The following is a 20,954-nucleotide window of genomic DNA, read 5'->3' on the forward strand; positions in this document are numbered from 1 at the left end:
CAGCTGCCCCCTCGTATTTTCCAGCATCTCATCAATGGTCTGAAATCTCTTCCCTTTCAAAGGTGACGTTAGTTTTGGGAAAGTCAGAATTGCAAGGCACCAAGTCTGGGCTGTAGGGGGGCTGAGTCACCTGGGTGATTTCATGTTTTGCCAAAAATCTCTGGATGAGACACGATGCACGAGCAGGTCTGTTGTCATGATGAAGCTGCCAATCACCAGTTGCCCAGAGCTGTGGCCTTCTGAATCACCCAAATAGTTTCCATAGAGGAATGATCAAGCTTAACTCAAAATTTGATGCAGATCTGTTGCTTTACTCGGTCAGTCATTTTGAATCTAACAACCACACAGTACACATGCTCACTCAACAGCATCTACCACCCCCACTAATAGAGTGAAGTCATCATCGTTCATGTATGCGCACTCCAGTTCACTCTCCTTAGCTGCCAGGTTACATCAATGTGGCGCAAACTGTTCTTGTTATATTAACAATGGCTGGACTTTTTCCAGACAGACCTCATATGCTTCCACTTATTTCTATCTTCTTCAATTTCTTTCTTCAGTGTCTTATAATTTTCTGAGTACAGATCTTTCACATCCTAGGTTAAATTTATTCCTAAGTAGTCATGGCTCAGTGGATTGAGTGCCAGCTTGCAAGTCAAAGGGTCACCAGTTTGATTCCAGTCTAGTGCATATGCCTGGGTTGAGAACCAGCTCCAGTAGGGGGCACACAAGAGGCAATCCCACATTGATGTTTCTCTCCTTCTTTCTCCCTCCCTTCCCCTCTCTAAAAAAAATAATAAATCTTAAAAAAAAATTATTCCTAGGTATTTTTGATGCAATTGTAAATGGGATTTTTTTTTCTTAGTTTCCCTTTGTGATAGTACATTACTGGTGTATATAAATACAACTGACTTCTGGATATTTATTTTATATCCTACTTTACTGAATTCACTTATCAGTTGTAGCAGTTTTTGGTGAAATCTTTAGAGTTTTCTACATGCAGTATCATGTCATCTGCAAATAACCATAGTTTTACTTCTTCCTTTTCAATTTGGATACCTTTTACTTCTTCTTGTCTAATTGCTTTGGCTAGAACTTCCTATACTATGTTGAATAATAGTGGTGAAAGTGGACGTCCCTGTCTTCTTCCCTCTCTTAAGGGAAATGTTAGTAGTTTTTGCCCATTCAGTAAGATGTTAGCTGTGGGTTTGTCATATGTGGCCTTTGTTACATTGAATTATGTTCCTTCCATTTCCACTTTGCTGAGTTTTTACTATAAATGGGTGCTGGATTTTATCAAATGCTTTTTCTGCATCTATTGACATGATTATGTGATTTTTTATCCTTCATTTTGTTTATGTGGTATATTGCCTTTATTGATTTATGAACCTTATATTCCCATAAAAAAATCCCACTTGATCATGGTGTATGATCTTTTTAATGTATTGCTGGATCTGGTCTGCTAATATTTTTTTGAGGATTTTAGCATCTGTGTTCATCAGAGATATTGGCCTATAATTTTCTTTCTGTGTAGTGTTTTTTAAATGTTTTATTTATTGATTTAAGAGAGAGAGAAGGAAGGGAGGAAGGGAAAGGGAAAGAGAGCGAGAGAGTGAGAAAGAAATGATAATTTGTTGTTCCACTGACTTATGCATTCATTGGTTGATATGCGTGCCCTGACCAGGGATCAAACCCACAACCTTGGCATATTGGGGCAATGCTCTAACCAACTGAGCGACCCAGCCAGGGCTTCTTTGTAATGTCTTTATCTGGTTTTGGAAGTAAAATACTGCTGGCCTCATAAAATGAGCTTGGGAGTCTTCCATCCTCTTGAATTTTTTGGAATAGTTTGAGGATAGGTGTTAGTCCTTTGAATTTTTGGTAAAATTCACCTGTAAAGCCTTCCAGCCCAGGACTTTTGTTTGTTGGAGAGTTTTTTGATTACTGCTTCAGTTTTATTAGTTGCAATCTGTCTATTCAGGTTTTACGATTCTTCCTGATTCAGTTTTGGAAGATTGTACATTTCTAGGAACTTATCCATTTCATCTAGATTGTCCAATTTGTTGCGATATAGTTGTTCATAATCTTTTCTCACAATCCTTACAATTTCTTTGGTGTCGGTTGTTCCTTCTCCTCTTTCATTTCTGATTTTATTTATTTGGGTCCTCTCTCTTTTTTTCTGTAAGGGTCTGGTTAATGTCTGTCAGTCTTGTTTATCTTTTCTAAGAACAAGCTCTTGGTTTCATTGCTCTTTTGTACTGGTTTTTTTTAAGACTCTATTTCATTTAATTCTGCACTGATCTTTATTATTTCCTTTCTTCTACTCACTTTGGACTTTATTTATTGTTCCTTTTCTAGTTCCTTTAAGCGTAAAGTTAGACAATTTATTTGAGATTTTTCTTGTTCTTGAGGTAATCCTACAATGCTATGACTTTCCCTCTTAGGACTGCTTTCGCTCTGTCCCACAGATTTTGCATTGTTGTGTTTCTTAGACGCTTTAGAAAGAATAAAGTTTTTCCTTCTTTAGGCCTCTTAAAGCACCCTGCTATAACAGCACTATATAACATCATATTCAATCTACTTTTTTTTTTCTTCTCCTTCCAAAACCAAATACCACTGCAAAGGCAATCACTGTACCTCTCTTATTCCAGTTGCTTAGCGAAGGTACTTGTTAAATATTGGCCAAATAAGTAAACATAATATTCATGACCACCACATGAGCCATCTGGAAAACATTAATATCACTTTGTACTTTTTAATTATTCAGAAAGCTTCCAATGAGCACTATTAGATTATGGTTCCTGTCACACTTTTCATGACACTAGTGGAATTTCATTTTTAAGTGAAAGGTACCAATGAGAATCCTTAGCTCTAGCACCCAAAGCAGGGATTCTCAATCCTTACTGCATATTAGAACCATCTAAAGAGCTTTTAAAACTATCAATGCCTAGGCCCTATCCTATGAAATCCCTATGTAATTGACCTGGTGTGAAACACTGACACTTTTTAAAAGCCTCAGGATGAGACTTTTCTCAGGATGAAATCCACTGATTTAAAGCAAGGTAAACATATTCCTAACACACTAAATTGAAACAAGAAGCTTTTAAGGGCTGTCTTGAACCTGAAACCTACATAATATCATTTTAATTGGAAAATGTTTAAAATTCCAGACAACTTAATTAAAAATAAATATTAAAATATAATTATTTAAGGTCCATGGAATAAAACCAACATTGATGCCAATTAAAAAGATCAAAATACAGTAAAGTATCTTCTAGAATTAATCACTGTTCAAAGCTCAGGGAAAGATAAGTGCAGGCAATAATAGTTAAGAAAACCAAGAACATTTAAACAGAATCTTGAGAGACTGCTTAAATGTGGATGAACAATAGTGAAAGGAACCCAAGAAAAGGGAAAGGAGTTAAGGAAGAAAACATGTACATGAGAAAGATGGAACTGACAAGGGCAAAATATGCACATTGCAAAGGAATAAGAAATAGCCCTGCATAGGTATTCAATAAACTTTCATTTCCTCCCCTGATGTGGGTGTTATCCCTCCCATTCCAGATAAAACATGGAGGCTTCAGAGCCAAATGGAGCCTGGAATCATACTGAGGCCTGCACAACTCTCAAGCTCAAGTTCTTTTCATCATGTCACTTGTCTTCACAAACAAAACAGGGAGAGACACAGAGAACAAATTCAAGGGCATTAAGTGGCACAACATACCAAAAACACTAGAGGAGTTCACTGTAGGCTTCTAAGACTAAATATAGGGTGAGAGGGAAATGTTATTCCAGAAAATTATTTTGGCAGTAAACAAGATGGAATGAAAGAAAAAGAAGTTAGAGAAAAGGAGACCACTGACCGCTTCATAATGAACCATGTAACTGAGCAATGTGAAAGTACTGCATTCTCTAGTTTTACAAGTTACTTGCTGTAAAGATACTTCTTTCATAAGACCCACCACATTGTATTAAATACTTGTAAGTAGGAGACTCTTGATTATTCATTGTAGTGATCAAATAACTAAAATTACACAAGTTGACAAAAATACCAGAAGTTTGCTTATATATAATATTTACAAATCTAAATCTCATTTCACATCTAGATAGAGGTTACAGTCTTAATTGGTCAGCCTCCTTCCAGTCTTTTACTCTCTATTTTACCCTTAAAAAAAGATTCTCAATTCGCTTTGCTAATACATCATATCTGAAGTTTTCCTGATCAAGAATCCAAAGTTTCTAAATAACTATAACAAATCCAAACTGCTGTGCCCTCCATATGCCCCCTCTATCATTTCACTTAACCTCCTGTTTACTCCAAAAGGGTCATTCATGCCAGCCTTCTCACTGTGCCACAAAGTAACACACACTACCCTGAGCTGTCTGACTGATTTCCCAAGCTGGAATACCTCTTTCAATTCTCTCATTCAATTTCCAACCATCCATCAAGGTCCAGTTCAAAACTTGTTATTCTCCACAAAACCCACTTCTAAACCCTACAACACTTAAAACAGAATTCAAACGGGTGACTGATAGGCCACATGTGAAATTAATACAATGTTATCCCATTGACAAAACTTAAAGACTGGGAAATATCACTTTTAAAAAAATAACCTGTATTTCCAACTTTCCTTGAAAAAACCGGATGCTCTGGCAACACTGGGATCATATAGTCACATGGTCACAATAAACTGTAGCTGAGGAGCAGATGACCCTTTCTGAATGGTTCTTACATCTTGAAGTCAGGAGATGACAGTCAACTGCCTGACTTCTGAGACTGTACCTACAGCACTGCAATCATTCAAGAAACACCTGACTGCTTATTAGGCACTGGAGTTACAAAAATCAACAACTAAAATACGGTCCCCCACCCCCACAGCCTACCTTAGTCAGAAAAGCAAAGAGACACGCAATTCGGATACATGAGATAAGTGCTGTGATGGCTAGGGTACCTAACTCTACCTACAGAAGTCAGGGAACACCCCTCAAAGAGACACCTAAACTGATCTTTAGAAGGCACAGAAATTATCAAGAAAAAGGTCAGGAAAAACAAACACCACAGAGCGAGAAAAGAACCTTTGCAATGACCCCGAGGGGAAACAAAGTATTCGAGGAATCAAAATCAGTTCAATGTGCCAAAGCCTTTGCCCCGCCTTACTGCGGGTGTCAGAGAACGGCTCAATTGAAAGGGCTGGAGGGAAAAGTGAAGTGTTAAGGTCAGGAGATGAAAGAGAATGTCCATAAAGTGACTGATTATGTAAAAGAGTTCATTAAGGAAGGAACAGGGGTTTCAGAGAGCACAGCTGTGTTGAAGGGTGAAAAAAAAGGAGAGAGAAGCAGTGATAGACTGAATCAAGGGCGAGAAAGCACAAGCAGCATGGGTATGAGGGTGTAGTAGCATAGAAGACCAAAGGGGCTTACATCTTGGGCGGTAACCAAGGATAACGGGGATGTGAAGCATGGCAGTTTTGGCTGGCCACAAGTTTGCCAAGAGAATTAGTCCCAGCGGTTCCCTGGTGGACGCGGAGGCATTCAGGCCTCTGAAAATTCAGCTGTGTCCTGGATGGATTGCACTTCGGTCTCTGTGTAACACATCGGCTTCAGTCTGGATTGTGCAGGCTCCAGAAACGGCTCTGGGTTCCAGGCTGCTGGCACGCAGGCTCCCATGGAGTGGTTAGAGGCCTGGTCTGTGTGTGCTGGTGGGTAGAAGTTAAGTATAAACTACCTTACATTATTTTCTGATTTTTCTGTAGGAATGATGGGTCTGCATACAGCCTCTTCGGAAAAAACCAGTGTGTGCCCATTATAGACTTACAGGAAGAAAAAAGATACCAAGAAGTTCAACGTTTGTCCATGCCAAAACTCAAGATAAGTCATTCCTGAATCAAAGTGTCCCCAACTAAATTTAGATATCCGCCAGAAAAATGCCTGTTTTACACTTTTTTATAGCTCTCAAAGTGCCTGATACCAACCTGGGTACGTCGAACACGTTCAGTGAATTTACCCACTTCCTAACTGATCTGGGGTCATTTAAGTTATCCAGTTCCGTCCCATTTTTGCATACTGAGGCGCTAAAGAGAGGAGAACTATATCTCAGAGTTAAGACTTTTTCTTATTCCAACTCCACTGCGTCTGTCCACCCTCAACCGCAGAGGCATAACTGTTGCTCGGTTCAAATGCAGCGGAAGACTCCAAGTCCCACCACGGAAAACGCCCGCCCGCCCAACGGCCCGCCAACCGCGATCCCCGCTAGTCTCCCACGTCCCGGTCCACCTCTCACAAAGGTAAAACACGCTCACCAACTATGGGCCACCGGGAGACACCGTAAATGTGGTAGCCCGCTCGTCGCCGTTTTCCAGGCGGGCACTTCCGGCGCAGGGAATACGTCACAAAAGCGCCCGCCTCTGGGCCCGCCTCCGGCGCTTGTGTCTATCGTGAGGTGGGAAGAGGCTTCGCTTGCTGCGACTACCTTGTCGACTGCGGTACCTGATCTTTCCCAGTACTCGTGATGCCAAGGCCACTGCGTAGGGCGAGGAGTAGTCGGGGTTGAACCCCAACTGAGCGCGGGGCTCACGCTCTTCCGATCTCCCGGGCCCGCCCCACCTGAAGGTAAACGCCTTTCCTCCTCCGGGCCCCTCCCCAGACCCGGCAGCCGGAACGACCAGCCCTTTCTCCGGCCACCCGATTTATTCCAGGTCCTTTACCGTTGGCTGCCTTCGCATTCTCAACAAAACGGCTAACGTGTAAAGAGTTTCAAGTGGAAAACTCTTCAAAAGTGACCTATCGCTGTTGAGTTTCTGAAGTTGTCTAAATAACTCCCCCAAAGCATCCCAAGTATCAAGCAGTTTTCCTATTATTTCGCGAATTGGCACGCCTTCTAATCAATATTTTGCTATTTATGATAGTCTGTACTCACTTAAATACATACCACACACGCTTTTTAAATTTAAAACTTTGAACTTGGTTGAGCCAGATATAATTTTCAAATAATTTGCGGACTTGTAAAGCACGATATGAGAATTACAGATTATATTTGTAAACTTAAAAATACATATAAGGCATTGAAACGTATTCGTATAATGTGTCATTTCATATTTCAGCGCTAGTCTGCAAACTTAGTGATTTGAAAGAGCTTTATGTGCAACAAAATGTGGGGCTAAAATTTCCTCTTAACCACTCCAGAAAGAAAATATTAAGACAACCGAAAAGGTATCCAACCACAGTATTAGTGAAAAATCAATAGCTTAGGTTCTTTCCGAGATCCCAGGCTCTCTCTGCTGTGTGTATGCAACATGTTATGCATATTTGAAAGCACCGAGGGAAGGTTAAGAGTAGCTTCAGAGCTTTTCCTTCATCTCACCTCTCCATTCACACCATAGACCATGAAAGAGTTAGTGTGAAGAATCTATTTGCAATAGGACCAAAAATCTGTTTTAAGTGGTGTCTGGAGAAAAGGAATTCCTTAATTCACCCACCTGGAGTCATTGTTCTTAACTGTTACTATGAAGTAAGGAAGGTGTATGAACTTGGCATAATTAAATTAATGGTTGCCTGTATTGGTTTTACTTTGAGTGAATAATACGTTGGCTTAGATTGCTTTTGGGTCTACTTGTTTTCCTTTTTTAGAAATGAGTGGTGGATTGGCCCCAAGTAAAAGCACAGTGTATGTATCCAACTTGCCCTTTTCCCTAACCAACAATGACTTATACCGGGTAAGTAAGTTTTAGTATTAGTACTGTTATCTTCTGAATTCTCTATTTGAGAAACGGCTGTAGCTCAGGCAAACAGTTCTCCCTGGCAAAAATGCTCAATAAGTACATTATAGTGCACTTAATCCATTAATACCAAAGATCTCTGTTCTTTGAGCACACATGAGTAAATGAAAATAAATTAGACACTCATAATTTCCAAAGAGAATTTGCAGTGCTTTATTAGAGGATAACAGGTTCTTTATGAACACAGAAGTCATAGCTAGCATAGTGAAGTAGGAGCAACTTGTGATAGGCTGACTTTTCCTGCTTGCTTGCTTACCTGGATTTTGAAACTGGTAGTGGGGTGGAGGTTTTGGATGCAAGGGCTGATGGAAGCACACGTCTCCTAACCCTCAAAATGAAAATGTATCTTAATTTACATATGTGGCAGAAACTTAACAGTTTAATAAATTTTGTTTTCAATTTAGAATAGAAGTGATTGAGGGGGAAAAGGTCCCTTCTGACATCTTTCACCTGTTTACCTTACACAGAACAAAGTTCCTGCAGAGCCTGTCCTGCAGATGGGTAGCTGAGAAAAACTGGAAGAAATGACATGAGTTTTTTCTTCCAAATGTGCCCTCTTCTCTCTGTTACTTTAGGTAGATGTGTAGGTAGAGAGATGCTGTATAGATGATACACATAGTACTTAATTCATTACTTAAGTAAGATAGTTTGAGTCCCAAAGAACAGAGGAGGAAATGAACTGTAGCTTCCTTCCTTGTTACCAAATAGAGACATTTCTGTATTTATTGAACATTTAACAGTATGCTGAGCACTCTCAAAGATGCTAGGAACACATCAGCAAACAAAAAGATGAAAATCCCTCTTGGCATCCACAATATAAATACAAATGAACAACGTGAACTATTTAAAAATCAAATATGTTATTTGTTAGATACAAAGTTAATGTTAAGATGTTAGGTAGTAGAGAGAAAAAAAATAGAGCAGGAAAGGAAAGTTATTAAATGTTAGGTTGGGAATGGAGGTGAAATTTTACATGAGTGGTCTGAAGCCTTATTGAGAAGATGCCTTTTCATTAAAGACCTGAAGGAAGTAAGGCAGCTGTGCATATGTCTAGGGGATAAGCCTTTCAGGCACAGAGTAAATCAAGTAGAGAGAAGAGGAGAAGCAGTCAGAGGTAAACCCATGCAGAGGTGCCTTTTAGGGCCTACATAGTTAATGGTAAGGAACTCTGAGGGAAATGAAAAGCCTTTTGAAAGTGTTATATAGAAATTTGTCTGTATTGGTTTTCAGAATTCAGTGTGGCTAACACTGTGATCCAATTATATTATATTCCAGCATTACACAAGTTAAGCATACAACTCTAAATTTATTATTATTGATTATATATATTAATATATTCTAAAAGGCTTTTCAAAAAAGCATTATATAATAGGAACTATTAGTATATACTGGTAGGTAGTGGCTGAAACAAAGGAATAGGTGAGATTGCGTAGGGTGAAGAGGAAAAAGTAAGAGAAAAAAAGGCCAACTGAAGTTCCACCAACAAGGGTGGGCAGGAGACTGATGGGAATGGATTTTTCATTATAGAAGCTTTTGTTTTATGAAACAGTGATTGTTTGATTGGCTGGGGGTAGGCTAGGAATAGTGATTTTGCACAACATTGTTATTTCAAGTACAAGGTTTCTCTGGGCCTATAGTGGGTTTGATAGTTGCCATGGATATACCACAGGAAACACAGCAGTTGTGCATGTGTATGTCTTCAATCTACCATATATGAAGAGTGGTTTTTTTCCCTCTGTATGTACTCATTGGTCAGAAATTTAGGAACTGAGACAGATGCCTGTGACTCCAATAACAACAATTAAGAATACTATTCTAGTCACTAAAAATATATATATAATGTATATAATTTATACGTATATATTACATAATATATAATTATACACAATTATATACATTATGTATATATACACATAATTATATATACATTATAATTATACATAATATATATTTACATATTATATATAATTTATATGAATAATATATTTATATATATATATATATTTTTTTTGGAGTCTGCCTTATAGACTAAAGGCTGAAATTTTTCATAAACTATAACAAAGAATGTGGTCAATGTATACAATCTGTAACTTTAATGTTTTTGTGTGATTTTAAATTAAATTGAAAATTACTATGTGTTATTTTGTTTCAGATATTTTCCAAGTATGGCAAAGTTGTAAAGTAAGTATTCACATCAAATTTTGAAGCTTCATTTAAAAGTTTATCTGGCCCTGGCTGCGTGGCTCAGTCCACTGGAGTGTCATCTTATACACCAAGGGGATGTGGGGTTATTCCCGGTCAGAGCACATGCCTACATTGTGGGTTCGATCTCTGGTTAGGGCGCATATGGGAAGTAACCAATTGATGTTTCTCTCTCACATTGATGTAACTCTCTCCCTTCCTCTCTAAAAAGCAATGGAAACATCTCTTTGGGTGAGGATTAAAAAAAATTGTTTATCTGAATATATAACTTCTTGGCCTTTTGGCTAAGATCAAATATAAAAATTTATCTGAATTTACTTCTCCATTTATTTATAATGGAAGTAGATTGACATTTTTACAAAACACTATTTGATATAACAAAGTAAATAAAATACCACTGTTAACATTTTTACATATATTTAAGTCATTGTCCTATGCATATAAACATATATTAAACAGTTTTTTTAAGAGACTCAATTCTATATATGCAATATTGTTGTCTTTTAACTTGACATTATATAATAAATATCATCCCATGTACTTTAAAGATATATTCTCATACTTAATGACTTCATGGTATTCATTTATATGTCATAATTTAGTTAAACAATATAATTTCTTACTAGAAAGTATATTATCAAATATACTATAAGTGGACTATCATTTGTGAAACAAATGTAAATAATATTTAGAATATTATTAGAATGCAGAATAAAACAATCTTAATGCTTATGCAAAGTGCTTGTGAAAGTGATAAATAGAAAACATTCTCTGTCTCTCTGCCTTCATAGAAAGCTTAGATATCACTGGAAAGACTGAAAACATACAGAAATGGTAGGGATGATAATATCAGTTGGGACTGAGATAAAGGGAACTTAAGGTTCTCATACTTAATTCTCTATTTTAAATCGCTTAACTATGTTATGGGACAAAGAACTAAAAGCAAGATACTGTCATTCTAACTATCTTCTAACTGATGTATATTCTGGTATAAATTTTAAATCAATCAAAATTTCAAGAATTTAGAATCTGTTTATCTTGACTAAATTTTCTTCTAGCTTTTGATAAATGGATGTTAAATAGTTGAAGTGCATTTGCATCCTGATGTTAACTTCTTTTAAAGTTACTTCTGTATTTAAAAGCCACCAAAAATGCTTCTAGGTAAATTTTTGGGTGTTCAGAATTTCAGACAGTCATCATTAACAATCAAAACACTAATAATGAAAAAAATTAATGATATATAACATTAAGCACATAAATATGCTAGTCATTGCTCTAATTTTTTAATATCTCATTACATTCTGACAACTACGTTTTAAAGTAAATACTATTATTATCCTGATATTATAAATGACAAAACTGAAGCACACAGTAAACCTAAAATTATATTGCTAGTTTACAGTGGAGACAAGATTTAAATCCAACAGTTTGTTTGATTCCAGAGTCTACTCCCTTAACCCTACCGTTACCTTTTCTTATTTTGTCCCTGTTTGTCAGAAGTTCCAAATGAATGTCCACACTAATATATAATTATATAGCATGAAAATGCTATGAAGTTAAAGACACAAAGTTATAAGCATCTACAAACAGGGAAGACCTGATCTCGTCTAAATAGTCAGGGTAGATTTACTTAAGTCAGTATCCTTTGAGTTGAATTTTAAAGTCTAAGTAAGAGTTAAGTAGGCAAAAAGAATGAAAGAAACATTTTGGGTAGAGGAAACAGCTTGTGCAAAGGCCCTGTGGTAAGAGAAAATAAAGTGAAATCATGAAACAGAAAGAAGGCCAATAATGACTTAGAGGTAAGTGAGCGAGAGGGAAAAATACCAAGGTGAGTCCAGAGATGGAAGCAGGTTTCTAATCTTGCTTCTTGGCCATGTTACAAAATGCTCGGTTTTCGTACTAAGGATGCCAGGGACCCATTGCAGACTTTTAAATGAGGGAGTGACATTGTCCTACTCCCTTTATATTATCAGTATTTAATGCCTAGGCTTGCAGCTAATTGAGTGACTGAATGACCACATGGGTAACAAATAGATGCACTCTTTTGAAAAACTACTTTCCCATTTGTATCTATTTTTTGGCTTTAACATATTGAGCTAGGATTAACAGAGACAACCTTAAAGGAGTTGTTACTAAAATACATGAGATGAGGCATGGTTTTACATATATAGAGTTCAGTAGAGGCTAGCAGAAAGGAGGAGAAAGTATTTCTAATCAAAATAGTTCACCTTGTGTCTCCCTCTCCCAGCCTTGGAATCAGCCTTTCTTCATACTGCCCTGTTGAACACTGTTTTACATATGTCATATTGAATGACATACAATGACAAGGGTCTAAAGGATTAAGGATGCGTAGGGGTCAGGAGAAAGAGTGGACTCTGCTCTTAACACCATCCCTATCACTTAGGTACTTTGGGTGATATGGCTAAGAATGGCTCAAAGTACCTATAGTTAGATTCTAAAACCTAGAAAAAATAAGTCATTTTACATTTTGTGTAGAAGAGAATACTTCAGTTTTGTTTTGTTTTTTTTTCTACAGAGTAAGAATTAACAGAGAAGAGGAATTAGGCTTATTCTTCGAGATACTGTTGTCTCTGTAATCTCTACTTCATCCTTAAGCCTTTGATTACAGTTTGATTTATCAGATACTCCTAATCCTACCTGTGTTCACTAGTGTTAAATCAGTATCACACTTGCTCATTTCCATTCTTGATATTCCATGACTTTGAAGAGATAGCTGTTATGAAATGTATTAATTTCTTAGTTTGTAAATGTTCTATTAACCCTTTTTGAACACTTGAGTTTTCCAAGTTACTATTATCTTTTTTATTTATTGCTGCCTCATTATTTTAAACTTTTTGTTTATGCTTTAAGGGTTACTATAATGAAAGATAAAGATACCAGGAAAAGTAAAGGTGTTGCATTTATTTTATTTTTGGATAAAGACTCTGCACAAAACTGTACCAGGGCAATAAACAACAAACAGGTAAGTCATTCATTCCCAACAAGGTTTTTAACCCAAAAGCCTTTGTGCTCATCCAGGCCAAATATGTGGGGATGTAGGGGTAGTCAAGTCTGGTGGGTATCAATATATTCTGAGGGTATTAACTGATGGAAAAGAAAAGAGGCCAAAACTGTACGGGGTTCCTAAAACATTGGTACACTCTAAGGAATAGGAATCTATGGGATAGAATTTGTCACACCTAAATAGGCAATTTCTAAAATAATCTAAAATATAAAATGGAATTGAAGGTTTGAGGAAATAGGATCAAATGACTGTAGTGTTAGGTTTCAATGAATACATCCTTCTGCATTGACAGTTTTCTTTGGTTTAGTTATTTGGTAGAGTGATAAAAGCAAGCATTGCTATTGACAATGGAAGAGCAGCTGAGTTCATTCGAAGACGAAACTACTTTGATAAATCTAAGTGTTACGAATGTGGGGTGAGTATACCTAAAACTTAATGTAACTTTCCATAGTTTATTTTTAGGTATTTTTGACATCAGTATTTTATTTGTGCTCTCCAAAACTTCTGGATGGCTAAAACTGGGTTATGAAAGTTGTTTTAATTTGGTACTCTAGACTTATGTAAGTAAATTCAATTGAAATGTAGTACGTAAACATAACCTGAGTTGGGTAATAGAGAGTGGTATTTTCTCTAGTTTCTAAATCTTTGAAAATTGTTAGATTAAAAAATGTTAACTAAATACTTGATTGTCTTGATTTTAGTGACCCATAAATATTTGTGTTAATAGCATATTGCCTGTTTCTGTAGTATTTAGTCAATGTTTAAGCATCACAATTCATTATAAATAATATCATATGACCTATCCACTATGAAATACTGTGTTTTAAAAGTTCTTTGGTTTTTCTCCTGTTAGTACTGCTAATGGTTTTTCCTATTAGTGCTGCTAATGTTTTATAACTGAAGTAGATCATTTTCTTATCTATTTCTCACCATCTATCGTTAATCATTTAATCTTTTAGTGATTAAGAGAGATACGGCCATGGAACAGTTTTGCTTAAGGCTGTTAATGGTACCAAGAGAATTTCAGTCAGGGTTTCCAAAATGCCTATATAGAATACTTTATAAACAGGGTGTAGAGGTATTCATGGAAAGCTGGGGAGAGACATTGTCCTGGCTACAAAATCGTGTGGAAGATACAAGGAAATGAGTCGGCATCCTTTTCCCCTCTGCCACTCCCAAACTCTTCACCCCAAACTAAATAAACAGGTGGATGGCCAGGTGGGAAAGAAGAAGGAAGGAAAGAAGGAAAGAGAGACCAAAAGCAAGGGCCATGAGGATATTCTGTCAACTCCTATGACTCTAATACCTCATAAGCTAGTGTTTCAGAAACTGTGTTCCAGAGTCCTGAATTTTATTTTAAAAAAATAAAAGGGGGAGGGAAGAGCAGCTGTGGTCGCATAGAATAGTATGTATCCTCATATTCACAGTGAATATTAAATAATATGAGATATCCTGGATGAATCTGTTACTGTCTTCTTGGTTTACCAATTCATATTTATTATATTACACCTTGTACATTTTTGTATTTCTTAAAAAGTTTCCCCCCAGAAAATGTCTTTCCATTTATTTAGCCTCGTTTGTCTCAAAATGATTTCACTATTAAATCCTTTTTTAAATATGGGACATGTTTGTATTTTTTGGTATACCCTTATTTCAAAAACAGTTTGGAAAATGCTTCTCTCAGTACGTTTTCTCAGCAGTTTGTTAACAGTAACACCTTTTAGGTTCAGTATTGTCCCCGGGTATACAAAGTACACAGTCTATTTCATGCTTTTTGAAAAGCATGATTATTATTCTTTTCTATTGTTCTCATCCTGGCTCAGTCTCTTGCTCTTGGCTCAATTACACCTTACTCGCACATATTCTTAAATATATTTTAGGGAGCTAATGTGCAGATTACACAGTGTTTTACAACTCAGTGTTAAGGTTCATTATAATTTTATGGCTAGTCCGGCACTGTCAAATATGTATATAATGTAAGTTACAAATTAATTTTAAATTTTCTAGTAGACACATTAAAAAAGAAAAAGGTAAAATTTACATCTTTTACTTAACCTAGTGTATATCTAAAATATTATTATTTGAGTGATTGCAATTAATATTTTTAAAAACTAAGATATTTTACACTCTTTTTTCATTTGTCTTCAAAATCACATATGTATTTTGCCCTTACAGTGCATATCAATTCAGACAGGCCCTCACTAACCACAAAAGAATTATGACCAGTGGCTACCATAATTGGATAGTACAGGTATAATCTAAATATGAAAGAAGCAAAATGAAATTAATAGGAAAAGTGAGGAAAACTTTAAATTTTCCATTTGTTCTTAAAACAGGCTGTTAAGCAACATGTTGGGAATTAGGGATATTTTTGTCCCAATTTTATCAAATAATAACTTAAAATTTTTACATTTAAAGTAGATAGTCCATTTAAATTTTGAATTGTTTTGTGTCATGAATCTTGATATTTAAAATGTTTGACGGAAGAATACTTTTAGCAGACGTGTAAAATAGTTATTGTTAAAGTAGCTTATTAGGAATTATTATCTCCTCCTTATAAATATTATGGGTTTTGTTAACTTCTTCATGTATGTTCCCAGTGTGACAATATTTTTTTTAAGTTGTAAAACCTTTTAGTCTTAGGGTACGTGGCAACTTTCTGTTAATAATAACATATGGTATTTTTCCTCTTTTTTTCAATGGGAAACAAAAGGAAAGTGGACACTTAAGTTATGCCTGTCCTAAAAATATGCTTGGAGAACGTGAACCTCCAAAGAAAAAGGAGAAAAAGAAAAAAAAGAAAATTCCTGAACCAGAAGAAGAAATGTGTGTATATCCACTCTTACCAAATAAATTATAGTGTTGCTTCTGTCTTTTTACTATTGGTTAAGTGATTCTGATTTTTTTTTTTTTAATGTAGTGATGAAGTAGAAGAAAGTGAAGATGAAGGGGAAGATCCTGCTCTTGACAGCCTCAGTCAGGCCATAGCTTTCCAGGTACTAAGTAGTTCTTTATTTTTTAAAAGATTTTATTTATTTAAGACAGAGCAGACAGGAGGGAGAAAGAGAGAGAGAGAAGCATCAATGTGTTCTTGCGTACCCCCTACTGGGGACCTGGCCCACAACCCAAGCATGTGCCCTGATAGCGTGTGCTCTGACTGGGAATCGAACCTATGACCCTTTGGTTCGCAGGCTGGCACTCAATCCACTGAGCCACACCAACCAGGGCCTAAGTAGTTTTTTAAAAAGCACCATGCCATTAGCTGCCTTGAGTTAATAGTTTTCTATTCCTGCTTGCTTTATTTATCATCTCCATGTGGCAACCTGTCTTTCCCTTCACCTCCTAAATTTCAGGAGTCAGGCTACTTCTCTAAGCTCTTTAGAACAGTATGATAGAAGAGTTTCATCTTGGCTTTTTCTAGACTTTAAGGGCCCCACAGCACTTTCAATATCTTAATTTTTTTTCATTATAGAATTGAGCAGATCTATTTGATTAAAGTGAGTTTAGCCCAACAGAAAAGATTTTATTAAAGATATTGAAAAGATATCTTTAAAAATATATCTTTGAAAAGAAGCTTCACTTCAAAACAAAACCAGAAACATATTAAAGGCCCTCTTACAAATATATGAAACATTTTTTAAAGAAGGGCACATAGTCTCCTAATTTTTATACAACTAGATATTTTGTTTTAATGTAGTTGAAACATGGTCAATGTATATGTCGATTTAGTTTTTCTTTTAGTTAACTAAGGTATTTTATAGAACCTGCCCACCTCTAGCAGAAATGGAAAGTGGGCACCATTTCCTGTGCCTGATAATTAGTAGAAGCCACCTAAAGTGAATTTAGTAACATAGTGAGACTGGGATATAACTTGGGAGTGAGGGAGGAGTATCCTTATGGAGTAGATTGTTTGCATGAGTAGGGACTATTTGCACTTCTGGTTGTTTTTGCATTGTTTTGAATTAATGTACCACAAGTAATAATAAACAGGTACCTGGTTTTGTTTTGTCTTGTTTTCTGACTCACATTACAGCAAGCCAAAATTGAAGAAGAACAAAAAAAATGGAAACCCAGTTCAGGGGGTCCATCAACATCTGATGATTCAAGACGCCCAAGGATAAAGAAAAGCGCATATTTCAGTGATGAGGAAGAACTTAGTGATTAAAATTATATTTATTATGTAAATATCATTAAATGTTTTTTTAATCTTGGAGTACCAAGTTTAGTTGGGACTAAAGATCACTTTTAGAATTTAAGCATAAGAATACTTAATACCAATAATTTTTTACTTGAAAGTGTTTCATAGGAAATTATAAAGAAATTTTAAAGGATCATGTGTCTATCTTGCCTTAGCAGAATATTAAAAAATAAAGATTTGCTAATAACCATTAACCTTGAAAACAGTTTATTTGAATAAAAAATAAAACTTAATACTATTATAGTAATGTTATTGTTAATCAAGAAATAAGGCATTACTAAAAAGATTTGTTTGAGGCCCTGGCCGGCTAACTCAGTTGGTTAGAGCATGGACCCAATATCAATATGCCAAAGTTGTGGCTCCATCTCCTGTCAGGGCAAATACAAGAAGCAACCGATGAATGCATAAATGAGTGGAACAACCAATTGCTCTGTCCCTATTCCTCTCTCCCTCTCTCCCCCTCTCCCGTTCTCTCTCTCTCCCCTTCTCCCTCTCTCTCTGTAAAATCAATTAAAAAACAAACTTAAAAAAGATTTGTTTGAAAGTTCATTATAAAAGTTTATTCATCTGATTAGTTTACATTAGGATTTTTAAAATAAATTTCATCTGTAAGGCAGAAACTTCATAAAAGCTTGGGAAAAGAATGATTTATTGGTATTAAATGCTGATAAAATTTTTAAGAGAATTTTTGTTTTAAATATGGGTGGTTATCACCTTACACCTTTTTGCTTTATCCCAATCTGGATACATTGTAATTTCCCATAAAATATGAAGTAGTTCGAGAAGGCTTACAACCAAACAGCATTAATTGCACTGCCTTTGGCACCAAGTTCCATTCCCCAGAAGCAGCTAACTTCTTTAGCTGTTTTTTTTCATATGTACATACATTTTTCTAAATAAAATACATATATTTTTGCCACTTAATTCCTAAAGAGATAAAGGATTTTTCAGTCTTCTATACTTACCAGTGCACTACTCCATCTTCTCAGTTGGGCTATGTTAAAATTTTTGGTTAAGTCCATATTTATTGTTTTTTATTTTATGACTATGTAAATACTGTTCACTTCTGAACTAATAAGTATACGGTGATTACATTTTCCTAGAGTTAAAATTGTCTCCTTTTTTCATGTATTACATATATTTCTGACTAAATCTTCTCATACTGCCTGCGGATAGTTATATGGGAATGGGATTATGGAGCCTTTAATTTTCTAGTTTGTGTATTTCTGTAGTGTTTGAATGTTCTTAAAAAGAACAACAGTTTATTAGTTTTTTTTATTCCTAAAAGCAATAGAAATATTTCCTCTTTGAAAACTACAAAGATAATGAAAGTGTTAACCACTTGCCAGCAAAGAATCTTCTAGATTTTAGTGAGTAAACCAGATAAAACAATTGAATGCTGGACTACCCTTTCTGTTCCACCCATTAATTCACCAACTTTAAAGCAAAGAAGAAAATTGTAGAAAATTTTCCTATAAAATATAGAGAAGTTTATATGAATATATTCAAATATGAACAGACACATCAGCATCAACAAATGAGGAAAGCCTCCAACACAATAGAGACCCAAATGGCCAGACGAAAAACATTAGAACTGTCAACTAACAATCCCTTAGGTAGGCATTATTTTCATCATCATACAGATGACAGAATTGAGGCACAGAGAGGCAAAGTAATATACCCAAAGTCACACAGTCAATAAGTGCAAAAGGGATTTAAATACAGTCAGACTAGCTCTGAAATCTATATACCACTATGCTGTGTTGCTTTTCTCAGGAAGTACTCAAACTACATTACTGCCCTATCAACTAGGAAGGTAGATTAAATTTCATCATTTACATATGAATAACAATTTGTCTTAGAACTGTTCTTTCAATGGTTTTCTGGTATGGAAATATTCTTTGGGAGGGCCAGCAGATTTTAAAGGTAAAGCTTAAAAAATTATATGTATTATGCCCAAGTGCCTTCTTAAATTTTTAAAATAATCTCCACTTAGAAGTCTCATGAGATCTCCAACTTACCTACCCAAAACTGAACTCCTAGATTTCCAAATTGTCTATACACTGCCTTTCACATTTCTTTTTTTTCTTTTTTTTTTTTTTTTAGATTTTATTTATTTTTAGAGAGAGGGGAAGGGAGGGAGAAAGAGGGGGAGAGAAACATCAATGTGTGGTTGTCTCTCGCGCACCCCCTACTGGGGACCTGGCCTGTGACCCAGGCATGTGTCCTGGCTGGGTATTGAACCCAAGACACTTTGGTTGACAGGCCAGCTCTCAATCCACTGCACTACACCAGCCAGGCCCTTTCACATCTCTTAATGTTGACCACATTCTTTAGCTCAGGCCAAAAATCCTTGATTGTTTTCTTTTTCATGTACCCCACATCAAATCATAAGCTGTCAACTCTTTAAAATGTATCTTTAAAATGTATTCAGACGTACAGAGCTAGTCTATTGCGAACACCTTGGCCCAGGACACCATTATCTAGAATGACTGCACTTGCTTCCTAACTATGCTCCACAGAACAGAATGATTCTTTTAAAACTAAGACAGATGTAATCCTCCACTCAAAAATCTCTTTTTACCTTCACCAGAATAAAAACTACATTTCTTACAATGACCTATATGTGAGGTCCCAAAAGAAGGACATTATTTATCTTACCTCATTGCCTGTAATTCACTCCCTAAGTCAGTTGGCCATAGGTACACTGGCCTTCCTGTTTTGGAAACTCACCAGACAGGCACCCACTTCAGAACCTTTGCAATAGTTTTAGCAGCTCCGATTGGGTTCCTGCCTACATCCATTTCCCCAGTTCTCCTTTTGGTTTTAATACCTGAGTTATTGACCTTACTAAAGTATCCTTCCTTTGTGAATTTGACTTACCAAAAAGTACCAGAGAAATATCTTTGTCAACACTCACAAACTTCAGACAGCCATGAGCTTCAGGGGAAAGTAACCTAATCCCTGGTTCTAGAAGGCAGATCCTGATTGGGCTGAGTCAAACATAATAATCCCATTCCTCTGGCCAGTGATTGGTTAAGAATGGACATGTGATACAGTTCTGTCCAATATTAAGTGAAGGAGGTCTGTGAGGGGCTTCTAGGAAAAACATCCTTGCTGTTAAGAATAGTGTGATATCACTTTTTCTCTGGTTGTGATGTCTGGCACTATTATTATGACCCTGAAGGGAGCAAGCCACTAGTTGAAGTTGATATTCAGTTTGATAGTCATTCAATATTTAACTCATTAAATATCTCTGCCTCCTAGGCATATAAAGGGATTGCAATTCTTGGCCCACTTGTGTGTGGGAAAAGTGACCAGCAGTGCTCAGTGAGCTGTGAGCAGAAACAATGTGTGTTATTTTCGAACCGGAGCACTTAATGGTTGGTATAAGATGCTCTAGTGTTCTCTAGAGCCATGGTCCCCAACCTTTTTTGGTACCAGGGACCAGTTTCATGGAAGACAGTTTTTCCACAGATCGGGGGGCAGGGGGGAAGTTTGGGATGATTCAAGCACATTACATTCAGGCTCCCCTCTTACTGTGTGGTCCTGTTCCTTATAGGCCTGGAGTGGTAGGGGTCTGAGGCCAGGAGGTTGGGGACCCCTGCTCTAGAGTATGAGCAATTTTCAACATGTTTAAGATGTTGCCTTGGGCCCTTAAATAACTATAGTACAAAAAACAAACCTGCTCAGCTGCCCTGGATATATCTGTTTGCAACATATTTTATAAAATACAAATTAAATTTACATT

The 20,954-nt window shown here is 36.3% G+C and overlaps 2 protein-coding genes across 10 annotated transcripts in view; one reads left to right on the forward strand and one right to left on the reverse strand.

The window, feature by feature from the left end:
• Positions 1-6,416, reverse strand: part of PPHLN1 (periphilin 1) — a 103,919-nt gene extending 97,503 nt beyond the window's left edge. For 4 of the 8 annotated variants that reach the window (XM_045184229.2, XM_045184228.2, XM_045184227.2 and 1 more), the window contains exons 1-2: positions 6,303-6,370; positions 5,425-5,699 (exon numbers count right to left, since the gene is read on the reverse strand). In XM_045184229.2, the coding sequence (XP_045040164.1) occupies positions 5,425-5,464 (40 nt within the window). In that variant the 5' untranslated portion in view covers positions 5,465-5,699; positions 6,303-6,370. Of the gene's footprint in view, positions 1-5,424; positions 5,700-6,302 lie in introns of all 8 variants that reach the window. The other 4 variants (XM_045184230.2, XM_024575903.4, XM_053921602.1 and 1 more) reach the window with 3 other exon arrangements.
• Positions 6,417-6,420: 4 nt separating this feature from the next.
• Positions 6,421-17,436, forward strand: ZCRB1 (zinc finger CCHC-type and RNA binding motif containing 1). Of its 2 annotated transcripts, XM_024575878.4 has the most exons (8): positions 6,422-6,612; positions 7,630-7,715; positions 9,931-9,959; positions 12,852-12,963; positions 13,313-13,420; positions 15,719-15,831; positions 15,926-16,001; positions 17,039-17,436. In XM_024575878.4, the coding sequence occupies exons 2-8, from the start codon at positions 7,632-7,634 to the stop codon at positions 17,168-17,170; spliced, it is 654 nt and encodes a 217-aa protein (XP_024431646.1). In that variant the 5' UTR covers positions 6,422-6,612; positions 7,630-7,631; the 3' UTR covers positions 17,171-17,436. The 2 variants fall into 2 exon arrangements, with proteins under 2 accessions (XP_024431648.1, XP_024431646.1); XM_024575880.4 differs by lacking the exon at positions 7,630-7,715 and having other exon boundaries at positions 6,421-6,612.
• The last annotated feature ends 3,518 nt before the right edge of the window (positions 17,437-20,954 follow it).

The sequence above is a fragment of the Desmodus rotundus genome, chromosome 3 (assembly GCF_022682495.2).
Source record: "Desmodus rotundus isolate HL8 chromosome 3, HLdesRot8A.1, whole genome shotgun sequence".
Taxonomy (NCBI): domain Eukaryota; kingdom Metazoa; phylum Chordata; class Mammalia; order Chiroptera; family Phyllostomidae; genus Desmodus; species Desmodus rotundus.